A 22,380-nucleotide genomic window follows, 5' to 3' on the forward strand; every position below is an offset into this window, starting at 1 on the left:
CTCACAGAGGCAGGAAGAAGCCACATAGGCCAGGCAGTCATTCAGAGAGAGGCATCTTTGTGGTGCCCAGCAGACATTCCCAGCCTCCCCACACAGCCCTTCTCCTCGTGCTTTGTCAGTCACCACTGGCTGTGGGGTGATTTTGGAGCATGGATGCTCCTGGCATCTCACCCAGCCCAAAATGAGGACAAAACTGGGGCTTTGTCACCCTGTGGGTCTGAAGGAAACAAGCCTTCCAGGAGCAGAGGACTTCACTCCATCACTCCATCTCAAGCACCTTCAGGTTAGACTAGAAATAGCAGCAAGGCAGTCACTGTAGGGAGACACATGGGGACGTGTGCCCTGCTCACAGCCCCAAAGAATCCAGGACAAATGCAACAGCAGCTTTTTGCAGTAGGTTATAACGAGAAGTCTGCATATCCTGCAGAGGGACGGGCAGCTTCTCCACAAAGCCTTAACGATGCTGGCCCCCCAGAGGTGCCAAGCAGAGGGCAGCCCTCAGTGGGAGGATGCAGCTCCCAAAGCACTGCACAACGCTGTCGGTGCTTCCAGCAACCCTCAGGCTCAGTGCACACACGGCCGTGAGTGGAACCCCACGTGCTCCTCTCCTCCCCACGGCAGGATTTGGCCCGGAGCTGCCCATCTCCTCCCCATGCCATCACCCAGCGCAGGACGCTCACATAACCGAGGCCGCCTCTCTGCATGTGTGGTCCTTTGGACTGTGTGGAGCTCATAAATAAATAAGGGGAAAAGTTCTTAATCTTCATTCGAAAGCTCCCGGTATCACAATGCTGCTGCACAAAAGCCATCTTATTAGCCCCAAGTGCAAAATGCTGCCTTTTCTTGCAGAAGCTCATTAATTGCAGGTCACCATTCAACAAGAAAGATGAGGCACTTGAGTTCTTCAGGCTCTCATTAGCCACAGAGCTGAACAGTATGTGTGAAATTAACAGTCACCTGAGTACCTCTATAATTTCATAATTATTAGGCCTAATGGGTTAGTCCCTGCCAAATGGCTTTAACTCTTTCCTTGACAAAGCAGGGAACGGCGCGAGGTGCCAAGGTTGGCGTATCTCACCAGTTTTATAACCATTTAACAGCTTCCTCGTGGAAATAATAATAAGGAGGGGAAGTTTCCAGGATCATGTACTGTTTGCATTTTTTAACATATGTTTAGCTTTTAATTATTCATATACAGCGCGCCAAGGAAGCAGATAGCCCATATCCCAGAGAGTGGGTGAAAGAGCTTTTCTTTGCAAAGGGATTTTAATTGGTTTTAAAATGTGTTATGTGTGTGTGTGTGTGTTTATATTTGTGCATGTGAGAGAGTCGAGCCTTTGGTTTCTCCTCTCCTTGATGATTACATTACATTATTTCCCACCTCTTACTTTTTTTTTTTTTTTCTTATTTATCTTGGACTTAAAAAAAGCAAAATCGGTGCAGAGATTCTGCCTCTGCTTTTGAACTCGAGGAGCTGGGAGACAGCGCTGCCTTTTCACGGGGATTTTCTCCTCCTTGAAACCTCAGAGGCAAAGCTGGAGGGGAAGCCACCTCTCACCTCCTCCTCGCTCATTGTTTTCCAGCTGGCAGACAGAGCGTGAGCACCTCGTGCCAGGAGGGAGCACATGGTATTGGGCACATGGCACGTGGACCCCCGGCCTGGGGCCATCACCCCACAAGGACCCCAAAGTGCTGCTCACGGATTCTCCTCTAGGGCCAGGATGTCTGAGCAGTAGAGACTGAAGCAAAGAAGGCATCCATCCTCCTCACCATCCCCAGTTATCAGAGCACCCACCACATTCAGCATCCGGTCCACGTTATCCTTATTCCTCCCTTTGCTGTTGACACGCTTAAAGAAGCCTTTATTGACACAGATTTAATTCCAGGTGGGCCTTAGCCTTTCTCATCACATCCCTGCAGGCCCTTCAGCATCCCTATATTCCTCCAAAGTGTCCAGGCTCTTTTCCCACATTTCATAGAATCATAGAATTGCTCAGGTTGGAAAAGACCTTAAAGATCATCAAGTCCATAACCTAACCATACTACCCTAACTCTAACAACCCTCTGCTAAATCATGTCCCTGAGCAAAAGTTCGTAGACTTTCCTCTTCCCTTGGAGCTTACCACGAGCACCTTGCTCACCCATGCAGGTCTCCTGCCACTTTTGCCTGATTTCTTACTCTGAGGGATGTGCCAATCTTGAGCTTGGAAGAAGTGATGCCAAAATGTCAACCAGCTCTCCTGGACCCCCTTTCCTTCCAACGCTGCAGCCCATGGGGTTCTAAGTTCTAAGTTGGTCCTTGAAGCGGTGAAAGTTGGCTCCCCTGAAGCCCAGCATTACGATCTTACTTGCTGTAGGCCATGGTGGTGGTGGTGTTTGGGAAACACGTAGATGTGGCACTGTGGGACGTCATGGAGGGCAATACTGGCGGTAGGTTGGACTCTTCTGTGGATCTCAGAGGTCTTTCCCAACCTTAATGATTCCATGGCTCTACGATTATTGCCTTGCTTCTTCCACATGAGAGCCTGAACTCCACTGTCTCACGGCCACTACAATCCCAGACCAGATGCTCTTCAGACCTCCCTGCACCCACCCCAACACTGGTCACACCACGGTCCCCTCCAGCACTGCAGTACAATTCTCTTTCCCAGTGCATTCCCAGTGCTGCAGATGAGGGCTGGGAAGAGGGAGGGCCTTTCCTGGTGCAGGTGCTGGAGAGACATCTCCTGTGCTGCTATTTCACCTTACCTCTCCTTGCCACATCTGTCAACTTCTGCTAATTACCGAGTTTGCTATCACCCTCCGCACTGATGTGAAGGGTAGGAAAAAGAGAAAAAGGAGGTTAAGGGATTCTACAATTATAAATGATGTCTGGCAGGCTAAGGTACCATATAATGCATTATAAGCACTTAAAAAGCTAACCCATTCTGTCTTCTTTCTTTGGCATAAATAATGGCTTTTTTATGAATAAATCATGCAGCCAAGGTCTCTGAAAATAGCAGGAACCTGGAGCAGAATGTCTCCATCCTCATTTTTGCTAGGACAGCAGAGAAGTCAGCACTCCACTCCATCACCGCCGATAAAGCGGGGCGAGCGCAGCTCCCGGGAATGAAATAGGGAGATAAAGTTTCGGGAGGGTGAGTGGGGCAGGGGGGATTTTTCTGCCAAAGCACCGATCGCACCCGGGCTCCAAATGAAGCATAATGGACTCTTAGGAGATAAGCATTTTTTCCTGCCCCATGAATAAAGCAAGACCTCATAACTCACAGACAGGCAAAGCTGCCAGCAACTTGAAAGTGCTTCCTTCTGCTTCTGGTTTGTGTTTCCTTTTAATGAAGCTCCGAGGAGCCGAGGGGAGGGGGGGGGGTGGCTCAGAAGTGGGGCTGGAAGCGAGCCCTGCCTTTGCGTGTGTGCAGTCCGGCGCGCGGCGGGCGGCAGCCACCCAGCACAAAGGGCTCACAGCTGCACGGCCGGGGGGGCTGCAGCCTCTGGGGAGTGTCTGGGGGGAGCACGGCCCCACAGCTTGCTTGGCCCCACCGTGGGGGCACACAGGTATCTCCCACGGGAGCCACCCAGCTGGTGGTGGGGTGGTTTTGGGGTGGGTGCGAAGGATGCGGCCACAGTTTGGGGTGATGTGGTGCCGTATCTCAGCCACCTCCTGAGATGCAGCACTGAGAGCTGAGTGTGCAGCCCTCAGTGCTCCTGGACAGGGGGCTTCCTGCACGGGTTCTGCACAAAGCAGGGCAGCAGGGAGAGAGCGGGGGCAGCCCGGTATTCTGAATGGGATGGGGGCACATGTCACCCGTCAGCCTTCCCTCACCCCCCATGGGATGCATCACTAGGCTGCAGATGTGTTTGCAGTGGAGTCCCTTCCATGCAGGGCAGTGCAGCTGGCACACAACAGCAGAGCAACCCCCGGCAAGAGGCTCAGTACGGAGACAGATCCACAAGCACTGTGCAGGTCTGAGTGCCCACCATCCCTCCATGCCCAGGGTGCAGCATGGGATGGTGCAGGGTGGGAAAGCAGCATGCAGCCCCCAGGCCAGGTGGCTGGGCTGCTTCCTTGGGCTGCGTTCAGCAGAAGCAGCTTGTGATGTTTCTCCTTCTCCCTGGGGTGGGCTGCTCATTTTTGCCCCATAAGACAATGCCCTCTTTCAAAAACAAAGAAATTATAAAGTACATATGAACATATGGTAACATATATTCTGGGCTGCCTATGTGGCCAATTTTCTGTATGTTACCATATGGTGCCGCGTATTTAGCAAAAATATAACTTGACTGTTTCTCTTTCCATATGGGGATTCTTTTGCCTTAATTAATAACATTGAGCAAAAACTCTTTCTAAGGTTTCCAAGATTTCTGCAAGGGAATATCTTATGACAGACACATGCTCCTGGAGGCTTTCCTTCCCATGTGCCTGCAGCCTCCTGTCCTCATCCTCCTCCGTGTGCTCAGAGAAGGGCTCAGCTCCATTCCCTGTCCCCTGGGCACCGCTGTCCCGTCTCTGTTTCCCTGCCCCTTCCCACTGAAGCCCTGTGTGAGCCGCCCGAGCCAGCTGGCAGTCAGCTCTGCACCTTCAGCCTTGCTCTCCATCCCTGTTCTCACTGAGCTCAAATCCTGCTCAGATGTCGGTCCATCCCACTGCCACCCTCATCACTTTGTGCTCTGCGGTGGTTCCCACAGCCCAGAGCGCGAGCAGAGCAGGCAGACGTGGATCTGGTGACCAACACAGGGAGCTGGTGTGGGATGGGAGTGGGGCAGGCACAGAGACAAGGGATCGTGGAACCATAGAATCATGGAGGTTGGAAAAGAGCTCTGAGACCATCACACCCTACTGTTGTCCCATCCCCACCATGCCCATTCACAGAACCATAGGATCATTAGGGTTGGAAAAGATCTCCAAAATCATCGAGTTGAGCCATCAACCCATCATCACCATGCTCACTCAGTCGTAGTCATCAGGGCTGGAAGAGAGCTCTGAGATCTCCAAGTCCCACCCCCACTAACAGCATCTCTCAGTGCCACATCCCCACAGTTCTGGAACTCCTCCAGGATTGGTGACCCCACCACTCCCTATGCAGCGTGTGCCAATACATCACCACTCTTCCAGAGAAGAAATTGTTCCTAATATCCAACCTGACCATCCCATCTGTTTCATGGGAAGGGAGCTGATGCTGAGGGTGAGGATGTCCCTGGACCAGGCTAAGGTTGGGTGAGAAATCAGTTTTCCAAGAAGGAAACCCACCCAGGAGCCTTGGCTCCAGCACTGCATTTTGGTAAGGCATTGAGCACTTGGGGATTTCCAGAGCCCTGGGAGAACAGTGGAGGTTGGCCTCATATTTTAAAAGGGGAAACAGGACGACGCGGGTAATTACAAGTCTGTCAGCCTGACATTGATCCCAGGCAAAATAATGGAAAGGCTGATATGGAATGCAATGAATAAAGAATCAGAAAGGGTGATATAATTAATGCCAATCAACAGGGATTTATGGAAAATAGATCCTGTCAAACCAACTTGATGTCTTTCTTCCGGTTGTTCTTTTTTTTAATTTTTTTTTTTTTTTTTTTTTGCTAAGATGACAAGTTTTCCCAGTGAGGTGGTGGGGTTCACTGAGGACACGGAGCACAGCAGAGTCCCACAGCTCCTGGGGTGAAGGTGCTGCTCTTCGTGAGCATTACCCAGGCACTATGGAAGGCCCCAGACTCTTCCTGGTGTCACTTTTAGTTTAACCCCAACCTCTCCAGCCCTGGTTCTGCCCCTTGACCCTACATAAGGCTGAGCTGAGCCTTCTCCAGCAGCAAGACCTGGGAAGCGGTGAGAGGCAGCCGGCTCTGGTGTCCTCCCAGCTGACACCACGAGCGCCCTTGAACCCATCACCCACCAAAATCATAGAATCACAGAATGGTTGGGTTGAAGCCCACCCAGTTTCAACCCCACTGCTGCAGGCTGGATGCCCCCATTGGGTTGGGTTGCCCCATCCATGGCCTCGTGCACCTCCGAGGATGGGGCAGCCAAAAAGAGAAAGCTTCCCCAGAAGGAGATCAGAGAACTTCCAGAACAGGTGGCTGCACAAAAGGGAGTTTCCAGGCCAGCACTGCACCCAAAGAATCCCTACACCCAGTGGGAGCAAGGCTTGAGCATCCCCAACCCAAACACATGGAAACATCAAAGCCAGCAGCCTGACCTTATCATATTTAAAACAATTTTATTCATGAAAATATGCTGTACAATGCACTATACACAGTTCTTTACATTGCCACATACACAAACTCTAATAGCACAACCAAGAAAGTTACCATTGCCATACGATAGATGCGTGGTGAGAGATGACGCCTGTCAGAGACCCTCCCCCCCAGTCTGTACAGTTATAAATACGAGGGAAAGGATGGACCGAAGCCACTGGATGAAGAAAGCTGGTGGGACCCCTCAGCGTCCCCTGGCTCGGTGGGTGCAGAGCTGCAGGCTGTGGGGCGGGGGCGTGGGAGGGGGTCAGGGGGGAGGTTGGGGTTGGGTGGGCAGTGTTCTGGGAACTGTTTTCAGAGATGGAAACCCAGCAGTGTGGGCACCCTATGGGTATCACCCTGTGCCACACGCCCAACACCAGCCTTCCCCATTCTCCATCCCACCCAGAGCCCCCCGGCTCCTGCCTGACTCTCCCGGGCTGTTTTTGGGGGGCTCAGCCCCCCGCTGCGCTCCATCCCTCGCACCTCACAACCACTGTACACACGACGCTTAACCAACACGACTCCACCGCACACACGACAACCCCACGGTCACGAACCACAAAGACAGCTTCGCAACGGGACCCCCCCCCCCCAGGGGGTGCGAGCGGGGCCGGGGGCTTTTCTCATCCTTCGGGGGCTTCAGAGGGTCCCTGCACATGGGGCATCCCCGTCTGTGTGCCGGGTGCTGGTGAGCTGCTGGCTGTGCCTACAGAACCGCCACTTGGGGGGCACACAGGGCAGGACCCCCCCCTTTCTCCAGTGCCCTCCCCACCTCTCCACATGCAGAGCTGGGGGGGGGGCAGGGATTGCACTGCGATCGCAATCGTTTTCCAATGACTGAAACACGCCTGAAACAAGAGGTGGTGGTACAAAACGGATGATCCTGACCCAAAGAATAATCCTTTTTTTAAAAAAGCATTCGAGAAAGATTATATATAATAGAATATATTAAATTCTGTACATGATCAAATAATGTAAACATAATTAATTAACCTGTAAGAATGTCTTTAGAGACTACGCCTGCCACGTGCCCGGGCCGGAGGTGAATGGTGGCACTGCTCTGCCAAACCCAGAGCCAGGAGAGCCACAGAGGGTGCCCACCCATGGGCCCCAATGGGACCACCAAGCGGGACCAGCAGCACGGTGAGGAGGCGATGCTGGAGCCAGCAGGGAAGAGCTGAGCTGAGACAACATGCTGGCTCAGCAGAAGGAGCCCTGCTGTATCCCATGGATGCCCAGCGCAACCCCCACTGCAGCTCCCAGCTCCTGCTGTCGGTCCCAGCACCCAGCCCAGCTGGGACAGGTGGTGGGCGCAGCTCTGTGCTGCACAAGCGCTGCCATGGCCTCCTCCTCCCCTCCCCAAGCTCGACCCTTCCTTCCAATGCAAGAACTCAATGGCAAAAGAGTGCATGAAATCAAATAAATACACCCCCCCTCCCCAACCCTGGGACTGCCCCTGGCTCATGCATGGGGCACCCAGCTCCAGCACTGAGACCATGGCACAGCCCACACCAGGCAGGCAGCGCCGGCACCGTACACAGAGCTGCCAGCCAGCCTGCCCATGGCACTGCAGACTGACATGGCACCACAACAGAAACATGACACTGAATGTGACCATGGCATTGCAGCATGACTGTGACACTGCAGTGTGGCTGTGGCACTGCAACATGGCCATCAATGTGACCATGGCACTGCAGTGTGACCATAGCACTGCAACATGACCGTGGCACTGCAGCTTGACCGTTGGCACACACAGTGCACATGTGCTGTTGCACCCTTCCCTCCATCACCAGCCCTTCTTGCTTGGCCCCTGCACCGAGCAGAAGGACCTGGGCGCATGCGCAGAGCTCAGGTCCCCATAAGGGTTTTGGAGGTGATGAAGCCCCCAGCCTGGGGCAGGCTCCCTTCTACTGACACTGCTGCTTGGAGGACTCACTTTCTAAGGTGTCTCCAAGCAAAGTGTTCCCCATTTCAGAAATCAGTACGCACAGAGCAGGTCCCCACATCACCAGATGTCCCTGCTCCTCCACCCAGCACAAGCACAGGCCAAGCTGAAACTAGTGCTCGGAACCTCTGGGGAGGGGTTCCCTTTCTGCTGCCCTTCCTGCCTGCCCCCAGCGCCCACCCCATCTCCATCCGTGACCCTAAGGTTTGTGTTTCATCACAAGTTTGACCCGATGGCTCTAGCCCATCTTAACAAATAAAGGCAGAAGAGAAAGGAAAAAAGAAAGAAGTTTGTCTCAGCGTTCCCCTGGTGACATCCCGGAGGCGGGCGCCAGGCAGGGGTCACCCGGGCACCCAGCTCTGGTTTGTGGGCTGCGGGCCACCGGGCAGTGTGGGCACATTGAGCGCGTTCTGCGGTGGGAGTGCTGAGTCGAAGTTGAAGTCCATCTCATCGCTGTCCATGAAGTCATTCAAGATGATGGACTCCACGTCGCACTCCAGGCTCCCATTGAACATGTCCAGGTCCAGGTCTGCTGGAAACCTGTCCTGGCCCAACACCGGGGGATGCACAGCCCCCGCGTAGGGCGAATCCAGCAGGCTCATGTGCGCCCCTTGGTTGGCGGCGTAAGGGTGCAGGTGCCCGTGGTGCGGCATGGCCGTTGCGCCGCACGCGTCACCGGGCAGGCTCATAAGGCTGACGGGGTTGGCTAAGGCACTGGCGTTGAGCGCGGGGTGGTGGCCGGCGGACGGTGGATGGTACAGAGCACTGCCCTTCAGCAGCGGGGCCGGGTGGGCTGGGTAGGCCATGCCCTGCTCCCCGCACAGCAGTGGGCTCTGTCTGTGGCCGCGGGACGGCACCGCAGGGCCGGGCGGTGGAGGGGGCAGGTCCCCCGGCACCATGCTCTCTTTGTGTGCGTAGGAGATGGAGGAGAGCAGATCCTGCAGCGAGGAGGCATTCCGGTAGGAGGCGGCGGGCGAGAAGGTGGCCTGCTTGTTCTCCTGGATGGTCTGCATGGGCAGGCGCCGCATCAGCCCCAGCGCTGGCTGGCTGTAGATGGTCCCGCAGTACGTGTTGGCGGCCGGCCCCATGCTGGAGCACTTGGAGTTGAAGGAAAAGCTGGAGCTGCGTTGGCGCAGGGGCAGCGGCTGCGAGGGGCTCATGCTGTAGCCATCCTGCAGGTCCTCCAGCAAGCTCTCCCCCAGGCTCTCCCCCAGGCTGATGGTACCGGTCAGGTCGGTGAGTCGAGGCAGCTCGACGGAGCAGCGGGCGCTCAGGGAGGGGGATACGGTGCTGGAGGGGCTGGGGTACATCAGCGGGGAGGACGGTGTGCCATCGTCCTCCTCCAGCTCGTCGGGCTCACGGTTGGCCATGATGGGCGAGAGGCGCCCACTCAGCGTGCTGGCCGAGGAGCTGGCCCTGGTCCTGAAGTCCGCCCAAGCGTCGTACTCGTCGCTGGCGTGGGACGCGGGGCTCTCCGACCACTTGGCCTGCTGTGAGCTCGGGCTGTCGTCCCCACGCTCCGGTGTCACCTGCAGCTGCTTCTTCTTGCTGGCCTTGCCTTTGATACGCAGGAACTTGCTGTTGTTGTCCATGGAGACCGCCCGCCGGCGCGGCGTCTTGCCCGTCTTGCCACCCTCGGGGTTCAGCATCCACCAGGAGCTCTTCCCCGTGCCCTCGTTCTGCACGCGGATGAAGCGGGTGTGCAAGGAGAGGTTGTGCCGGATGGAGTTCTGCGGGGAGAACAAGCAGAGGGGACGTCAGGGGGGACTGCGTCCATGGAGGGGAGGAAGCCAAGCGAGGGAACAGAATGTCTCAAGCCTTGCAGCTCGTGGGATGCCGCTGCAGCTCCCTGCTTCCCCAGGAGGGATGCAGAAGGGGAAGGAACCAAGGTGCTGGGGAGAAAGTTTGGTGCCATCGCCGGCGTACAGCGGAATACTAATGAAGAGGCGAGTGAGCTCCAGCCTCATCTATCATATTATGTAATGGCTTACTTCTCTGCACTTCATTTATTTGGAGATTGCTCCCAGGCTGGCTCCTCGCCAGCAGCCACCAAATCCAAGTCTACAGAAATCAATCTCGCGCTGACTGATTAAGCCGTGTTTAGAACTAATTGCTCCTTCGTGTGTGGGGAGAATAAATTACGGGCTTTAATTTCACATCTTTAAAATGCAACTGCAGGTATGGGCTGGCCATTAACCCCTTCCTGCACGGCCCTGGGTACAGCTGGGGAGGGGGTAGGCAGAGAGGATGGGATGGGACACGGTGCTGCCTCCAGCGTGGAGAGGTCTCCCTGTCCCCAAAGCCCTCCTTGGGGACACCTGACAGCCCAAGCCTTGCACTGCGCCACCGTGCTGCAGTGCGAACTGCAGGGGACTGGAGCGGAGCACGCAGCATCGTCATGATTGCAGAGCCAGCAGCAGCTTGATGCCACTTTGTCCCCACACATAGGGACACATGGGGGCTTGGAGGACCCCAGGGGTTGGGGACACCCTGAGGGTGGGGACACCCAGGGGCCAGGGGCACCCGGGGTTTGGTGACACCTTGAAAAGGACTGTTGGGATGTGACCCATCCAGGGGTTGGAGACACTCTGAGGCTGGGAATACCCAGGGGATGGAGGCACCCTATTAAGGACCATAGCGATGTGACACACCCAGGGGCTGGGGACACTCAGAGATCGGGACAACGGGGGGCTGGGGACACTCAAGGTTGAGGACACCCAGGGGTCGGGTGCCCCCATCCCCCTCTCTGCCTCCCGTCTGACACCCAAATCTCACCATGCACCCCTCGCCCTGCCCCCCCACAGCGGAGGGAGGGACCCTCCACCCCCAAGGCCCCCACGGAGCCCCCTCTACCCGCCGCCCCCTCCGCCGAGCTGCATTGTCAGGGGAGCGGGCGGTGTGAAATCGGTCTGATTAGCAATTAGTCCCATTGTGAGAGGATTAGCCGGACCCCATTGTTCGGCGGAGCGACTGCCGGGCGATCTGCATCTGGCAGCGCCGGGAGGGCCGTCCGTCGGGGGGTGACGGTGGGGCCGTGGGGGGCACATGGGAGGCCCCCCCGCGGGACCCCAACACGGCCGCTAATGAGTGCTCGGCCGCACGAGTGCGGTTCCGGGGTTAATTGGTGCTGATTTATTCCTCTTACACAAAAAATTGCCACTAACGCTGGGAGCATCCGCGGGGACACCACGCCTGGGGGGGGCGGACACGGGGCAGGCGGTGGGGCACTGATGGAGGGGTGACACCGCCTCGTAGCACCGCTTACCAGCAGCCCTATGGCCACGCCGCATCGCTTCATGCTCAGCTTTAAACCCTGCAATGCCCCATAGCCACATCCGTGTTGCCCCCCATAGCATTGTGCACAAACCCCACAGTGCCCCATAGCCACATCTGCGCTGCGCCCCATAGCATCGTGCACAAACCCACAGCACCGCTCCATCCACGCCCCACCTATAGCACCCTATCACACCCTGCAATTCCCATAAGCGCCCCATGGAAACACGGAGGAGCAGTCCCACTGTGCCCTCCCCAGGGCGGGGTTGCGAGGGATGCTCCCGGGAAGGGCACCGCGGCCGTGTCCCCCCCCCTTCCTCCCCCCGGGGCAGCCCCACGGGGGTCTCGATGGAGGCGAGCGTATTCGGGTCAGCGCTCCGGCTGAGCGGAGCGGGGATGACGCGCCGCTAATTGAACCAAATGCCCATTAGCGGCGTGACGGGCCGTGTCCGCCCAGCCCCACTGCAGGTGGTGACACGCAAGGAGCACAGCGGTGGCCTGAAGGCCGTCACCGCAGCTCCTGCCCCGTCTCACGCTGCTGCTGTCTCTCATCACCCTACGGGGTGGGGAAAAGGTCGGCCGGGGACGGGGCCTCAGCACAGCCAGACCCAAAGGGACGGGGTTGGCACGGGGTGGGGCTGCCCTCCATCCCCAGGAGGTGCCACCGGGGCGGAGGCGGTCGAACAGCCCTCTCCCAGCGCTGGTCTCTCTGCTGCCACACAGCTGGTTGCTACCCAAGCTCTGCAATGGGAGTGATGCCGTTGCCATGGCAGCGGGTTGATTTTTAGCAGCTGCCATCACTCCGGGGCCCCTCCGAAAAGGACAGCATCCGCCTCGGGGGTCCCACCGTGTCCCCATCCCCGCAGCCCCGCCGTGTCTCTCAGAGCACCCATAGCAGTGGGACCCCCAGACATGTCACCCCACCCCTGCTCATGCCCTAGCTTGGGGTGTCCCCTTGGCCCGGACCCCTCTGTGGCACCGGGACACCTCGGGAAGACCCTCCTCCCCCCCCCCCCCGCCATCAGCCACTTATCCATAATGCTCTAATTACACCCCAGAGCTGCCCACCGAAATAGCTGCAGTAAATCACACCGAGCTGCCGTGTAATTTTTGCATGAAATTACAGTGTTTTTTCCCCTGGGTTCAATTTTCTCCACACCGCGTTCCTCCCGCAGCCCAACCACCGCAGCCGCTCCCCGCTCACCTCCCACTGCACAGACTGGGGCACAGCCCTGCAAACCCCACACAACCCCAGCTGGGTGTCCCAGCCATGCACTGCCCTCCTGCCCCAAAGCAGAGACCCCCAAACTCTACTCCAGTGCGATGTGCTGCCTGCTGCAATGCCAGCACCCCCCTGCTCCAATCCGTGTTTCCCCCCTGAGACCTTTCTTGCTCCAACTCCAACGTCCCTCTTTGCTCCAACCCCAATGCCTCCCTACCCCAACCTCAGTGTCCTCCCTGCTCCAACCCGATGTCCCTCCCTGCCTCAATTCCAATGTTTCCCTGCTCCAAACCCAATGTCCTCCTGCTCCAATCCGTAGACCTTCCTTACTCCAACCCTGATGTCCCCCTACCCCAACCCTAATGTTTCCTTGCTCCCCTATATCCCCCTACCCCAACCCTAATGTCCTCCCTGCTCCCCCTCAGTGTCCCTCTGCCCTAACCCCAATGTCCCCCCACTCTCCAATATTCTCCTGCCCCAATCCCAGTGTCCTCCTGCTCCAATCTGAGCATTCCCCTGCTCCAACCCTTGTGTCCTCCCTGATCCCCAGTGTCCTTCTGCTCCAACCTCAATATTCTGCTCCAATCCAAGAATCCCCCTGCTCCAAACCCAACGACCTTCCTTGCTCCAACACCAATGACTCTTCTTGCTCCAAATGCAATGTTCCCCTGCTCCCCAGTGTCCCCCTGCTCTGGTGCCAATATCTCTCCCTTGCCCCAACCCTGATGTCCCCCTGCTCCCCAGTATCCTCCTGCTCCAACCCCAGCATCCTTCCCTGCTGCAACCTGATGTCCCTCCCTGCCCCAACCCCGATGTTCTCCTGCTCCAAACCCAATGTCTTTCCCTGTTCCCCAATGTCCCCTTGCCAATCCCAATGACCTTCCTTCCTCCAACCCCAACGTCCCCCTGCTCCCCAATACCTTCCTGCTGCAACCCAATGTTCCTCCCTGCCCCAACCCCGATGTCCTCCCTGCTCCCCAGTGTCTCCCCTTCTCCCCAGCATCCCCCTACCCCAACCCACGTCCCTCCCACTTCCACCCCCTGTGCCCACACACTGTGGCACTGACATCCCCTCAAAACACCGACAAAAACCCTACAAAAAATACACAGAGATCCATGAGGTCTCCATGGGACAGGAGTGGCACAATGTCACCGATGCGTCACCACCCAGGACAGGAACCCGTGTGGCACAGCGTGAGTGGGCACCAGGATGTCACTGCAGAGACCCACAGCAGGACTGCTGCACTGGGTGCTGCTGCCCCACAGATTAGATAGCAGCAGTGACAGCGAGCTCTGAGTGCACCTGGCAGCCATGCACACACGTGTGCATACCCACCCACACCCATGCATGCACCCGTGTACGGACATCGGTGAGCACAAACATGAGCACCCATGCACAGCCACATGCACACATCCCTGCCATGCACGCCCACGTGTACAGCCATGCACACAGCCATGCAGGCAGCCCCACACCCTTGCACACCCATGCACACACACAGGCACACAGCTATGCATGTGCACACACCCCTATCCATGCACATCCTTGCATACACACATGCATGCACGCACCCATGCACACGCACACACACACCCATGCACACATCCACTCTGCACACCCATGTGAACAAACATGCACACTCATGTACACCCATGCACACGCCCACACTCACGCACACACCATGCACACACACACACTCCCGTGCTAACTCATGCACACCCATGCATACACGCATGTACACATGCACGCACACTCCTGCACATTCCTGCATGCACACCCACACCCGTGCACACAGCCATGCATGCAACACCCGTGCACACCCACACGTACACACTCATGCACATGCACATTCATGCATACAGCCATGCACTCCTATGTGCACACCCACCCCCACGCACACCCCCATGCGCACACACACACACTGCAATGCCCCCCCCAGGCGCGGCTGCTCCAGCTGCCAGATCAACCCATATGGCAATGGGAGCAGAGTACAGCTGTGATGGGTACACAGGTGGGCCCTGCCCAGCCCCACTGCTCAGCCCCCACCCCACAACCCGCTCTGGGGGCACCAGGACCCCCATACCTGCCCACTCCACAGACGCCAGGTTACCCGGGCAACGGTGAGGGATGTGTGCGAGGTGTTGGGATGCCATTGCTGTTGCCAAGGGAACAGCGGGCCGGTGACATCCTGCAGGTACATGGAGTGGGGGGGGACCCCAGCCTGAAGCCCCCCAGCACCACATCCACTGCAGAGGGGCCGAGCCCAGGGTTTGGGACCACTGATCAACCAATCTGCCTGACCCCAACACTGAACCATGGGCCAGACCCCAAAAAGTCCATCAGTCAGAACCCAAAGCCCACGGATCTCACCCCAGAGTTCATGGATCAGAACCCCAAATCCACCAGCCAGATCCCAAAGCCCATCCATGGATCTGACCCCAAAGTCCATCAGCCAGACCTTGAAACCCACAGACCTGACCCCAAAATCCATCAGCCAGACCCCGATGGCACAACAGGGCCGGTGACATCCTGCAGGTACAGGGAGATGGCAAGGGGCCCCCAACCCACGGGCCCCCAGCCCACAGACCCCCAGCACTGTGTGCCCCACAGCCAGGCTGAGCCCAGGGCATGGGAGCATCGGACACACCCCGAGATTTCCCCACTCACCCCAAACTTTCCTGTTCAGGGACATGGCAACCCTTCGGGCACAGCATCCCCCCCATACTGAACACAGGGCTGCCCAGGGGGGGCTGCAATGGGGCACCCAATGGGGATAAAAGCACGGGGATGCTCCTGGCTGAGCAGGAGGTGAGGACTGGGGGATGCGGTCGGGGCGAGGGGATGGGGAGAGCCGTAGGGCAGCACGGTGGGGACATCAATAGGGTGTAGGGCGGCACGGTGGGATGGAGGGTGGGCGCAGGGGGCAGAAGCCCCACGGAGCCCCCATTGCCGCAGGGGGCGGTCGGCGCGGGGGAGGCAGCAGGAGGAACCTGGAGAGATCCCATCCCCACGGCGTGACCCCGTCTCGGGGGCACCTGGCAGCCCTTCAGTCGCGCCGCGTCCCCGTGGGGCCCCCGCCGCCCCCCGGCTGCTGCGTGACACCGCGCGGTAATTGAATCAGACGCTGCTGCCGCCTGCAAAGCATCCCCGGCCGGCTGGGCACGGCGCCCACCCGCTGGCTGCCGGCCCTCCTCCTCCTTCCTACCCCCTCCCACGGGCGGGAGCCCCCGGCCCCACAGCGCGGGGTGGGCGTGGGGTCCGACCCGTAGCGTTGCGCGGCGGTTACCCACGGCGCTGGGTCAGGCGCGTGGAGCTGGCGGCGATGCAGCGCGTCCCGCGCCAGGTTCCTCTGCTACAGAATGTACCGAGGGCCGAGGCCGCAGCCAGGGACACGCTGTGCTCCCACTCCCGGAGCTGTTTTTCCTGGCCGGGCTCCTGATCCGCTCCCGGCGCCGCGCTGTGCCTCAATGGGGCCTTTGTTCACAGCCTCTCCGTGCACCTCCGGCCCCAAAGGCTGCCCCACAGCACAGGGACTGGGAGCTGGACCCCGAAGTCCAGCCATTGGCCAGACCCCAAAGACCATGGATCGGAGCCCAAAGTTCGTCCGTGGGCCCAATCCCAAAGAAGAACATTGGCCGGGCCCTTAAAAGGATCAGCCACAACTCCCAAATCCATGGGGGAATCCCCAAAATTCATGGATCAGACCCCAAAATCCGTCAGACAGACACAGAAGCCCATACGTTGGCCAGACCCCAAAATCCATCAGCCAGACTCCAAAGACCATGAACCACATCCCAAAGCCCATTGGCCAGACCCCAAATCCATAGGTCAGACCCCAAAGCCCACAGACCAGACCCCAAAATCCATCAGCCAGGCTCCAAAGACCGTCCATCAGTCAGACCCCAAAACCCATGGGCCAAAATCCAAAGCCTGTCCATGGGCCAGACCCCAAAGTCCGTGTCCAGATCCCAATATGCATCAGCCAGACCCCAAATCCTATAAACCAGCCCCAAAGCACACCAGACTGGCTCCAAGGGGCAGGCAGCTCTGTGCCCCCACTGCCCACAGCTCCATCCCACAGCGGGGAGCACACATCCCAAAAGCCACCCAGCTCCTGCACCACAGCCCCACGGCATTAAAATCAGAACGTGCACCAGAACGACCCCATCTGAGCCCACCCCACAGCAGCCCCACATCTTCCCTAGGCAGGGGCTCCCCATGCCCCCCAACTCAGCCCATGGCTGTAGGGATGGTGCAGTGCTGTGGGACCATGGGGCTGAGCAGCTCCAAGCCTGAAGTCACACAGTGGCTACATCCCATCCAACCCCCAGCAGCTCCCAGCATTGGGATGCACCCACCTCCCCCAGCCCCACATCCACCTCCCCTAGCCTCACCCATTCCCAAGATCACAGCCCCACACAGACAACTCCCAGCCCCACATCCTCCAAGCCCCCAGCCCCACACTGATGTCTCCCAACTCTATATCTCTGAGTCCCCAAGCTCTGCACATAGCATCTCCTCATCCCCCAGCCCCACATCATGCAGTCCCTCACCCATATTTTGGGAATAGAGTACTCTAACCCTATACCCAAATCCCCCAACTCCACATCTCAAGACCCCAGCCCCACACTGACATCTCCCATGCCCATACAGACATCCCCCAGTCCCACACTGTCATCCCCCATAACCCCAGCAGCATTTGAGGTATAGGGTGCAGGATGTGTGGGGCACAACGCAGGATGAAGCAGGCAGGGTGTGGGGTGCAAAGGGTGGGGAGTTTGGGATGAAGAGTTTAGGATGCTGAGTGCAGGGAGCATCAGGTACAGATTTGGGGGTGCAGTGTGCAGGGTCTGGGATGGAGGACTCAGAATTTGGGGTGCAAGGTTTGAGGTGTAGGGAGCAGAGTTTGGGATGCAGGGTGCAGGGTTTAGGTTCAGGGTGCAGGGTGTGAGGGTCAGAATTGGGGTGCAGGGTGCAGGCTTTGGGTTGCGGGTGCTTGCCATTTTGAAGCAGAGGATGGTTTCCCTTCCCTTCCCTTCCCTTCCCTTCCCTTCCCTTCCCTTCCCTTCCCTTCCCTTCCCTTCCCTTCCCTTCCCTTCCCTTCCCTTCCCTTCCCTTCCCTTCTCCCTTCCTCCACTTTCCTCCATCTCTCCCCTCCCAGCACACAGAGCTGCCCCCCATCCCCCCCCAACTCCACCTCCATGCTCCCCTCACTCACACCACGTGTGCCCACGTGCAATGCATGGGTGTGCACACACATGGGAGCGCACGCGGACAGCCCCGTGCACACAGCGTGTGCAAGGCAAGCTCCTCCATGCATGCACAACTGGATGTGCAAAGCAGAGCGTGCAAAGGAAGACATGCACACATGCAGGCGTGCAGAACGGAGTGTGCAAGCCACGCTGCTCCGTGCATACACATGCAGGTGTGTGCAAAGCAGTTTGTGCAAGGTGAGCTGCTCCGTGCATGCACATGTGCAGGAGTGCAAAGCAGGGTTTGCAAGCCACGCTGCTCTGTGCATGCACGTGCAGGGGTGTGCAAAGCAGCGTGTGCAAGCAGAGTTGCTCCGTGCACCCACACACAGCGGCTGCTCTGCAGCGCAGTGCCCAGAACAGACAGAGCAGCACACAGTGTGACACACGGCCGTGTCACTGGGGGGGGGGAAAGGAGGTGGGCAGGGATGGGACCCCCAGCACAGCACTGCAGCCTCATAGGTGGGGTGGGACAGCAAAGCACAGCCCAGCAGCTGCCGGATGGATTTCGGATGTCAAAGCTGAGCTTTCCAACCGCAGGCGCGGCGCTGACGCAGGGTGTTGGTTTCCCATTAACAAGTGCAGAGCGTGAGCTGGAGCAGAAAACTTCAAGCGCTTCGGAATTGATAAAATAACAACTCCCTAATTAAGCAGAACTGTCAGTCACGGGCGCCTGCTGCCCTGCATCGAGTGCAGCAGCTCCAAATGTGTGTGCACTGTGCGGCACAGGGGGGCTGTGTGGGGCCGGAGCATCCCTGCCCCATAGGAGCACCTCTGCCCCATAGGAATATCCCTACCCCGTAGGTGCATCCCTGCCCCATAGGAACATCCCTGCTCCACCACAGCATCCCTATCCCACAGGTACATCTCTACTCCATAGGAACATCCCCACCCTACCACAGCATTTCTGCCCCATGGGAACATCCCTGTCCTATCAGAGCATTCCTGCCTCATAGGAATATTCCCATCCCACCACAGCATCCCTACACCATAGGGGCATCCCTATCCCATAGGAACATCCCCAACCCCACCAGAGCATCCCTGTCCCACAGGAACGCCCCTGCCCCATCACAGCATCTGTACATCATAGAAACATCCCTATTTCATGGGAGCATCCTTGCCCCATCAGAGCAACTCTGCCTCATCGGGTCATCCCTGCCCCATAGGAATATCCCTGACCAACAGAAACATCCCTATCCCATCAATGCATCCCTGTCCATAGATGTATTCCTACCTCATCAGATCATCCCTGCCCCATTAGTGCATCTCTACCCCATCATAGCATCCCTGTCCCATCAGAGCATCTCTGCCCTATTGGAGCATCCCTGCCCCACAGAAACATCTCTACCCCATAGAAACATTCCTACCCCATCACAGCATCCCTTCCCAATAGGGACATCCCTTTCCCATAGGTGCATCCCTGCCCCATCGGAGCATCCCCGCCCCACCGGGTGTCGCTGCCGGTTCAGCGCTGTGCCTCAGTTTCCCCCAAGCAGAACCCTGGAGGAACCCAGCACCCACGAGGAGATGTGGGCACTCCTGGGGACCCGGGTGCAGCAGCGGACGGGACATCCCGTTCGGATCCCATCCCGTTCGGATCCCACCCCGATACTCCATGGGGAGGCGGAGCCCTCGAGCCGTCCCTCCGACCCCCACCGCGTGCAACCCCGGCTCGGGGCGGCAGCCGAGCTAATTAGCGCGGGGCCCATTAGCCGGGACCCCCTCGGACGACCCCGCGCTCTGTAATGAAGCGCTGGAAATCCGCACCGCTGCTCCCGGCCGGGGTGGGGGTGGGGGGACGGGAAGGAAGGACGAGGCTCTTTAATCCGCTCCGAGCGGTTCAGCACCGCCGAGGGGACCGCGCAGCGCCGGGCGGAGGACGGGAGGGACGCGGGGAGAAGCCATGCGGGGACCGGGAACCGTCACACCGAGGCGGGGGGGGGGGACAGCAGGACGGAGAGGGGGTCCACGAGATGGGACGGCGAGGGGCCGGCGGCTTCGGGGACAGCCTGGGGACGCTGGTGGCACCGCCGGCTCTGCCCGTTTTCGCCCCGAGGCCACGCGTCGGAGCCAACGCGTGCGGGAGGCGCACACCCACAGCGCACACCCGCGTGTCACCGCGTCCCCAGCACACCCAGGGAGGGCACAGCTCGGCCCCTCGGGGACACCGCCACGACGGACGGGGAGGGCTGCGCCGATCTCCGCTCGGCAGCACTGCCCACCACGCAGCGCACGGCCCCGCAACTCCGCCACCCGCGGGGACACCCGGGGACACCCGGTGGTTCACATCGCACTGACCGCCCCGGTGCGCACCCGGACACCCCCAGCACCGCTCCACGTCCTCGGTGCGCACCGGGCGCGTGTCCTCGTGCTGCCCCAGCGGGCGGGGGACGTGGGGATACCCCGCAACCCGAGGACGTGCGGGTGTCCCGACATTCCGAGGTCCCGCAGCTCCCGGCACCGTGGGAGACGGACACGGCTACGGGATGGAGACACGGCCATGGTAGGAGGGGGACACGGCTGCTATGAGCACAGCTCCACCTGTGCCACCGGCTCCGCGCTGCAGGTGGCACACAGCTCAGCTTCCCCGCCCCAAAAGGGCCCCGTTTGCACCCAAAAGAGCCCCCCCCGTGGCCGAGCCGGGTGACCGATGCCGGCCGCGATGCTTACGGAGGTGCCGGCGCCCCCGAGTCCGCCACGCACCGATCCCAGCGGAGGCGGCAGGGCTGAACAGAAAGCGGCTCCTCGCTCCCGGCACCATCTGGACGCGGCGAGGGGGGCACCGGGGGGGTCCCCGCGGTCTCCGTGCCCTCGGGAGGGCGGGCGAGAGGGAGTGGGCAGCGGGGACCGCCGGACAGGTCCCTTCCAGCGGTGTCGCCGTCCCCGCGGGGCGCACCCCCGTGCCACGCTCCGGCCCCACCGGTCCCCCCGACGCGCGCGGCTGCGGGGAGGGCCCGGCCCGGCGGTTCGGTTACCTTCCATCCGGCGGAGCTGTTGCTGTCTCCTTTATCCTTAAAGTAAGGGACGTAGCGCACCATCCAGTCGTAGATCTGCGAGAGCGTGAGCCGCTTCTCCGGGGCGCTCTCGATGGCTTTGGTGATGAGGTCGGCGTACGAGAGGTTCCCCCACGCGTTCCGTCGGGAGGTTTTGGCCTTTCGGAGCTGCCCCACGTCGGCTCCGGGGGGCGGCGGCGCGGCGGCGGCGGGGGCTCTGCGCTCCCCCGGGACCCCCCCTCCGTGCTCGGGGCCGTCCGCGGGGCCGGGAGCCAAAGCCGGGGGGGCCCCCGCCGAAGCCCCATCGTCGTCCTCCGCGAAGTCGGGGTGCGGGAGCGGCCAGGTGCACGAGCGGGGCCGGCTCTGCGGCTCGAAATCCGGGTCGATCTCCACCTGATGCGCCTGGAGCTTCTCTTCCATGGTCCCCCCCCGCACCCCCCGCAGTTACAAAATAATAATAATTATTATTATTATTATGTTTTTTCTTTTTTTTTTCTCTTTTTTTTTTTTTTTTTTTGCTTTAAAAAAAAAAAAAAAAAAAGAGGGAGAGGAACGCGAAGGCTCCGGCGGACGGGGCTACGGGAGGCGGAGGGCCGGGGGCTGCCGCATGGTGCGCGGAGGGCGCTCAGCGGGCGCGGAGCCCCGGCACGGCGGGCGACGGGCGGGCGGCGGGGGCGGCCATGGGGGGCTCAGCCCGGGGGGGGCGGCCCGGCGCTAAGTCCGGCGGAGCGGCGGAGCCATGCACCTGACAGCGCCGAGCGAGGGAGGGCGGGCGGGCGGCTCCCCGCCCCTCCGGGCCCCTCCGCCCCTCCGCTCCCCGTCTTCAGCGGCCGCGCTCCGGCCGCGCGCCCGCCCCCCCCCTCCACCACCGCCGCCGCCGCGCCGCCGCGGCCCGCATGCTGGGGCTGCTCGCTCCGCGCCGATCGCCGGAGCCGCCGCCGCCGCCGTGCCGCGGGGCGGGGCCGTTGCGGGGCGGGGCCGTGCGGGGCGGTCCGCGCTCCCCCCTTCTCCCCCGGGCGGCCCCGACCCCGCCGCCGCCCCACGTGTGCCCCGGGCGCGCCACCCCGCCCCGCCCCGCCCCGCCCGCCCCCCATTGTTGCCCCGCGCCTCCGCCGCCGCCCGATTGGCGGGAGGAGCCCCGCGGCCACGCCCCCGAGCCCGCCTATTGGCTCCCCCCTCCGGTGACGTCACGGGTGGCGGCGGGACCGCGCGTCACCCCGGACAACGCCGCCGCGGCCGAGTGAGGCCACGCCCCCTTACTACGGGACACGCCCCCTCGCCTCGCGAGGCCACGCCCCCTACGCCAGGACGGGGGAGACCCCGCCTGCAGGCCACGCCTCCCGCTCGTAGCCACGCCCACAACTAAGCCACGCCCCCCTCCGGGCACCGCCCACGTGCGGACTCCGGTGCGTGAAGCGCGCGGCGCGGGGCGGGCGGTGCGGGGGCGGCCGCGGTGGGAAAACGCGGCGGGG

General features: G+C 60.0%; 1 protein-coding gene across 1 annotated transcript; it reads right to left on the reverse strand.

Moving 5' to 3' along the window:
• Positions 1-6,186: 6,186 nt before the first annotated feature.
• Positions 6,187-21,903, reverse strand: FOXO6 (forkhead box O6). Its single transcript, XM_085208680.1, has 2 exons — positions 20,891-21,903; positions 6,187-9,900 (listed from the first exon to the last, which is right to left on the reverse strand). The coding sequence occupies exons 1-2, from the start codon at positions 21,326-21,328 to the stop codon at positions 8,512-8,514; spliced, it is 1,827 nt and encodes a 608-aa protein (XP_085064806.1). The 5' UTR covers positions 21,329-21,903; the 3' UTR covers positions 6,187-8,511.
• Positions 21,904-22,380: the final 477 nt, after the last annotated feature.

Source organism: Meleagris gallopavo, chromosome 25, assembly GCF_905368555.1.
Source record: "Meleagris gallopavo chromosome 25, MGAL_WU_HG_1.1, whole genome shotgun sequence".
NCBI lineage: Eukaryota > Metazoa > Chordata > Aves > Galliformes > Phasianidae > Meleagris > Meleagris gallopavo.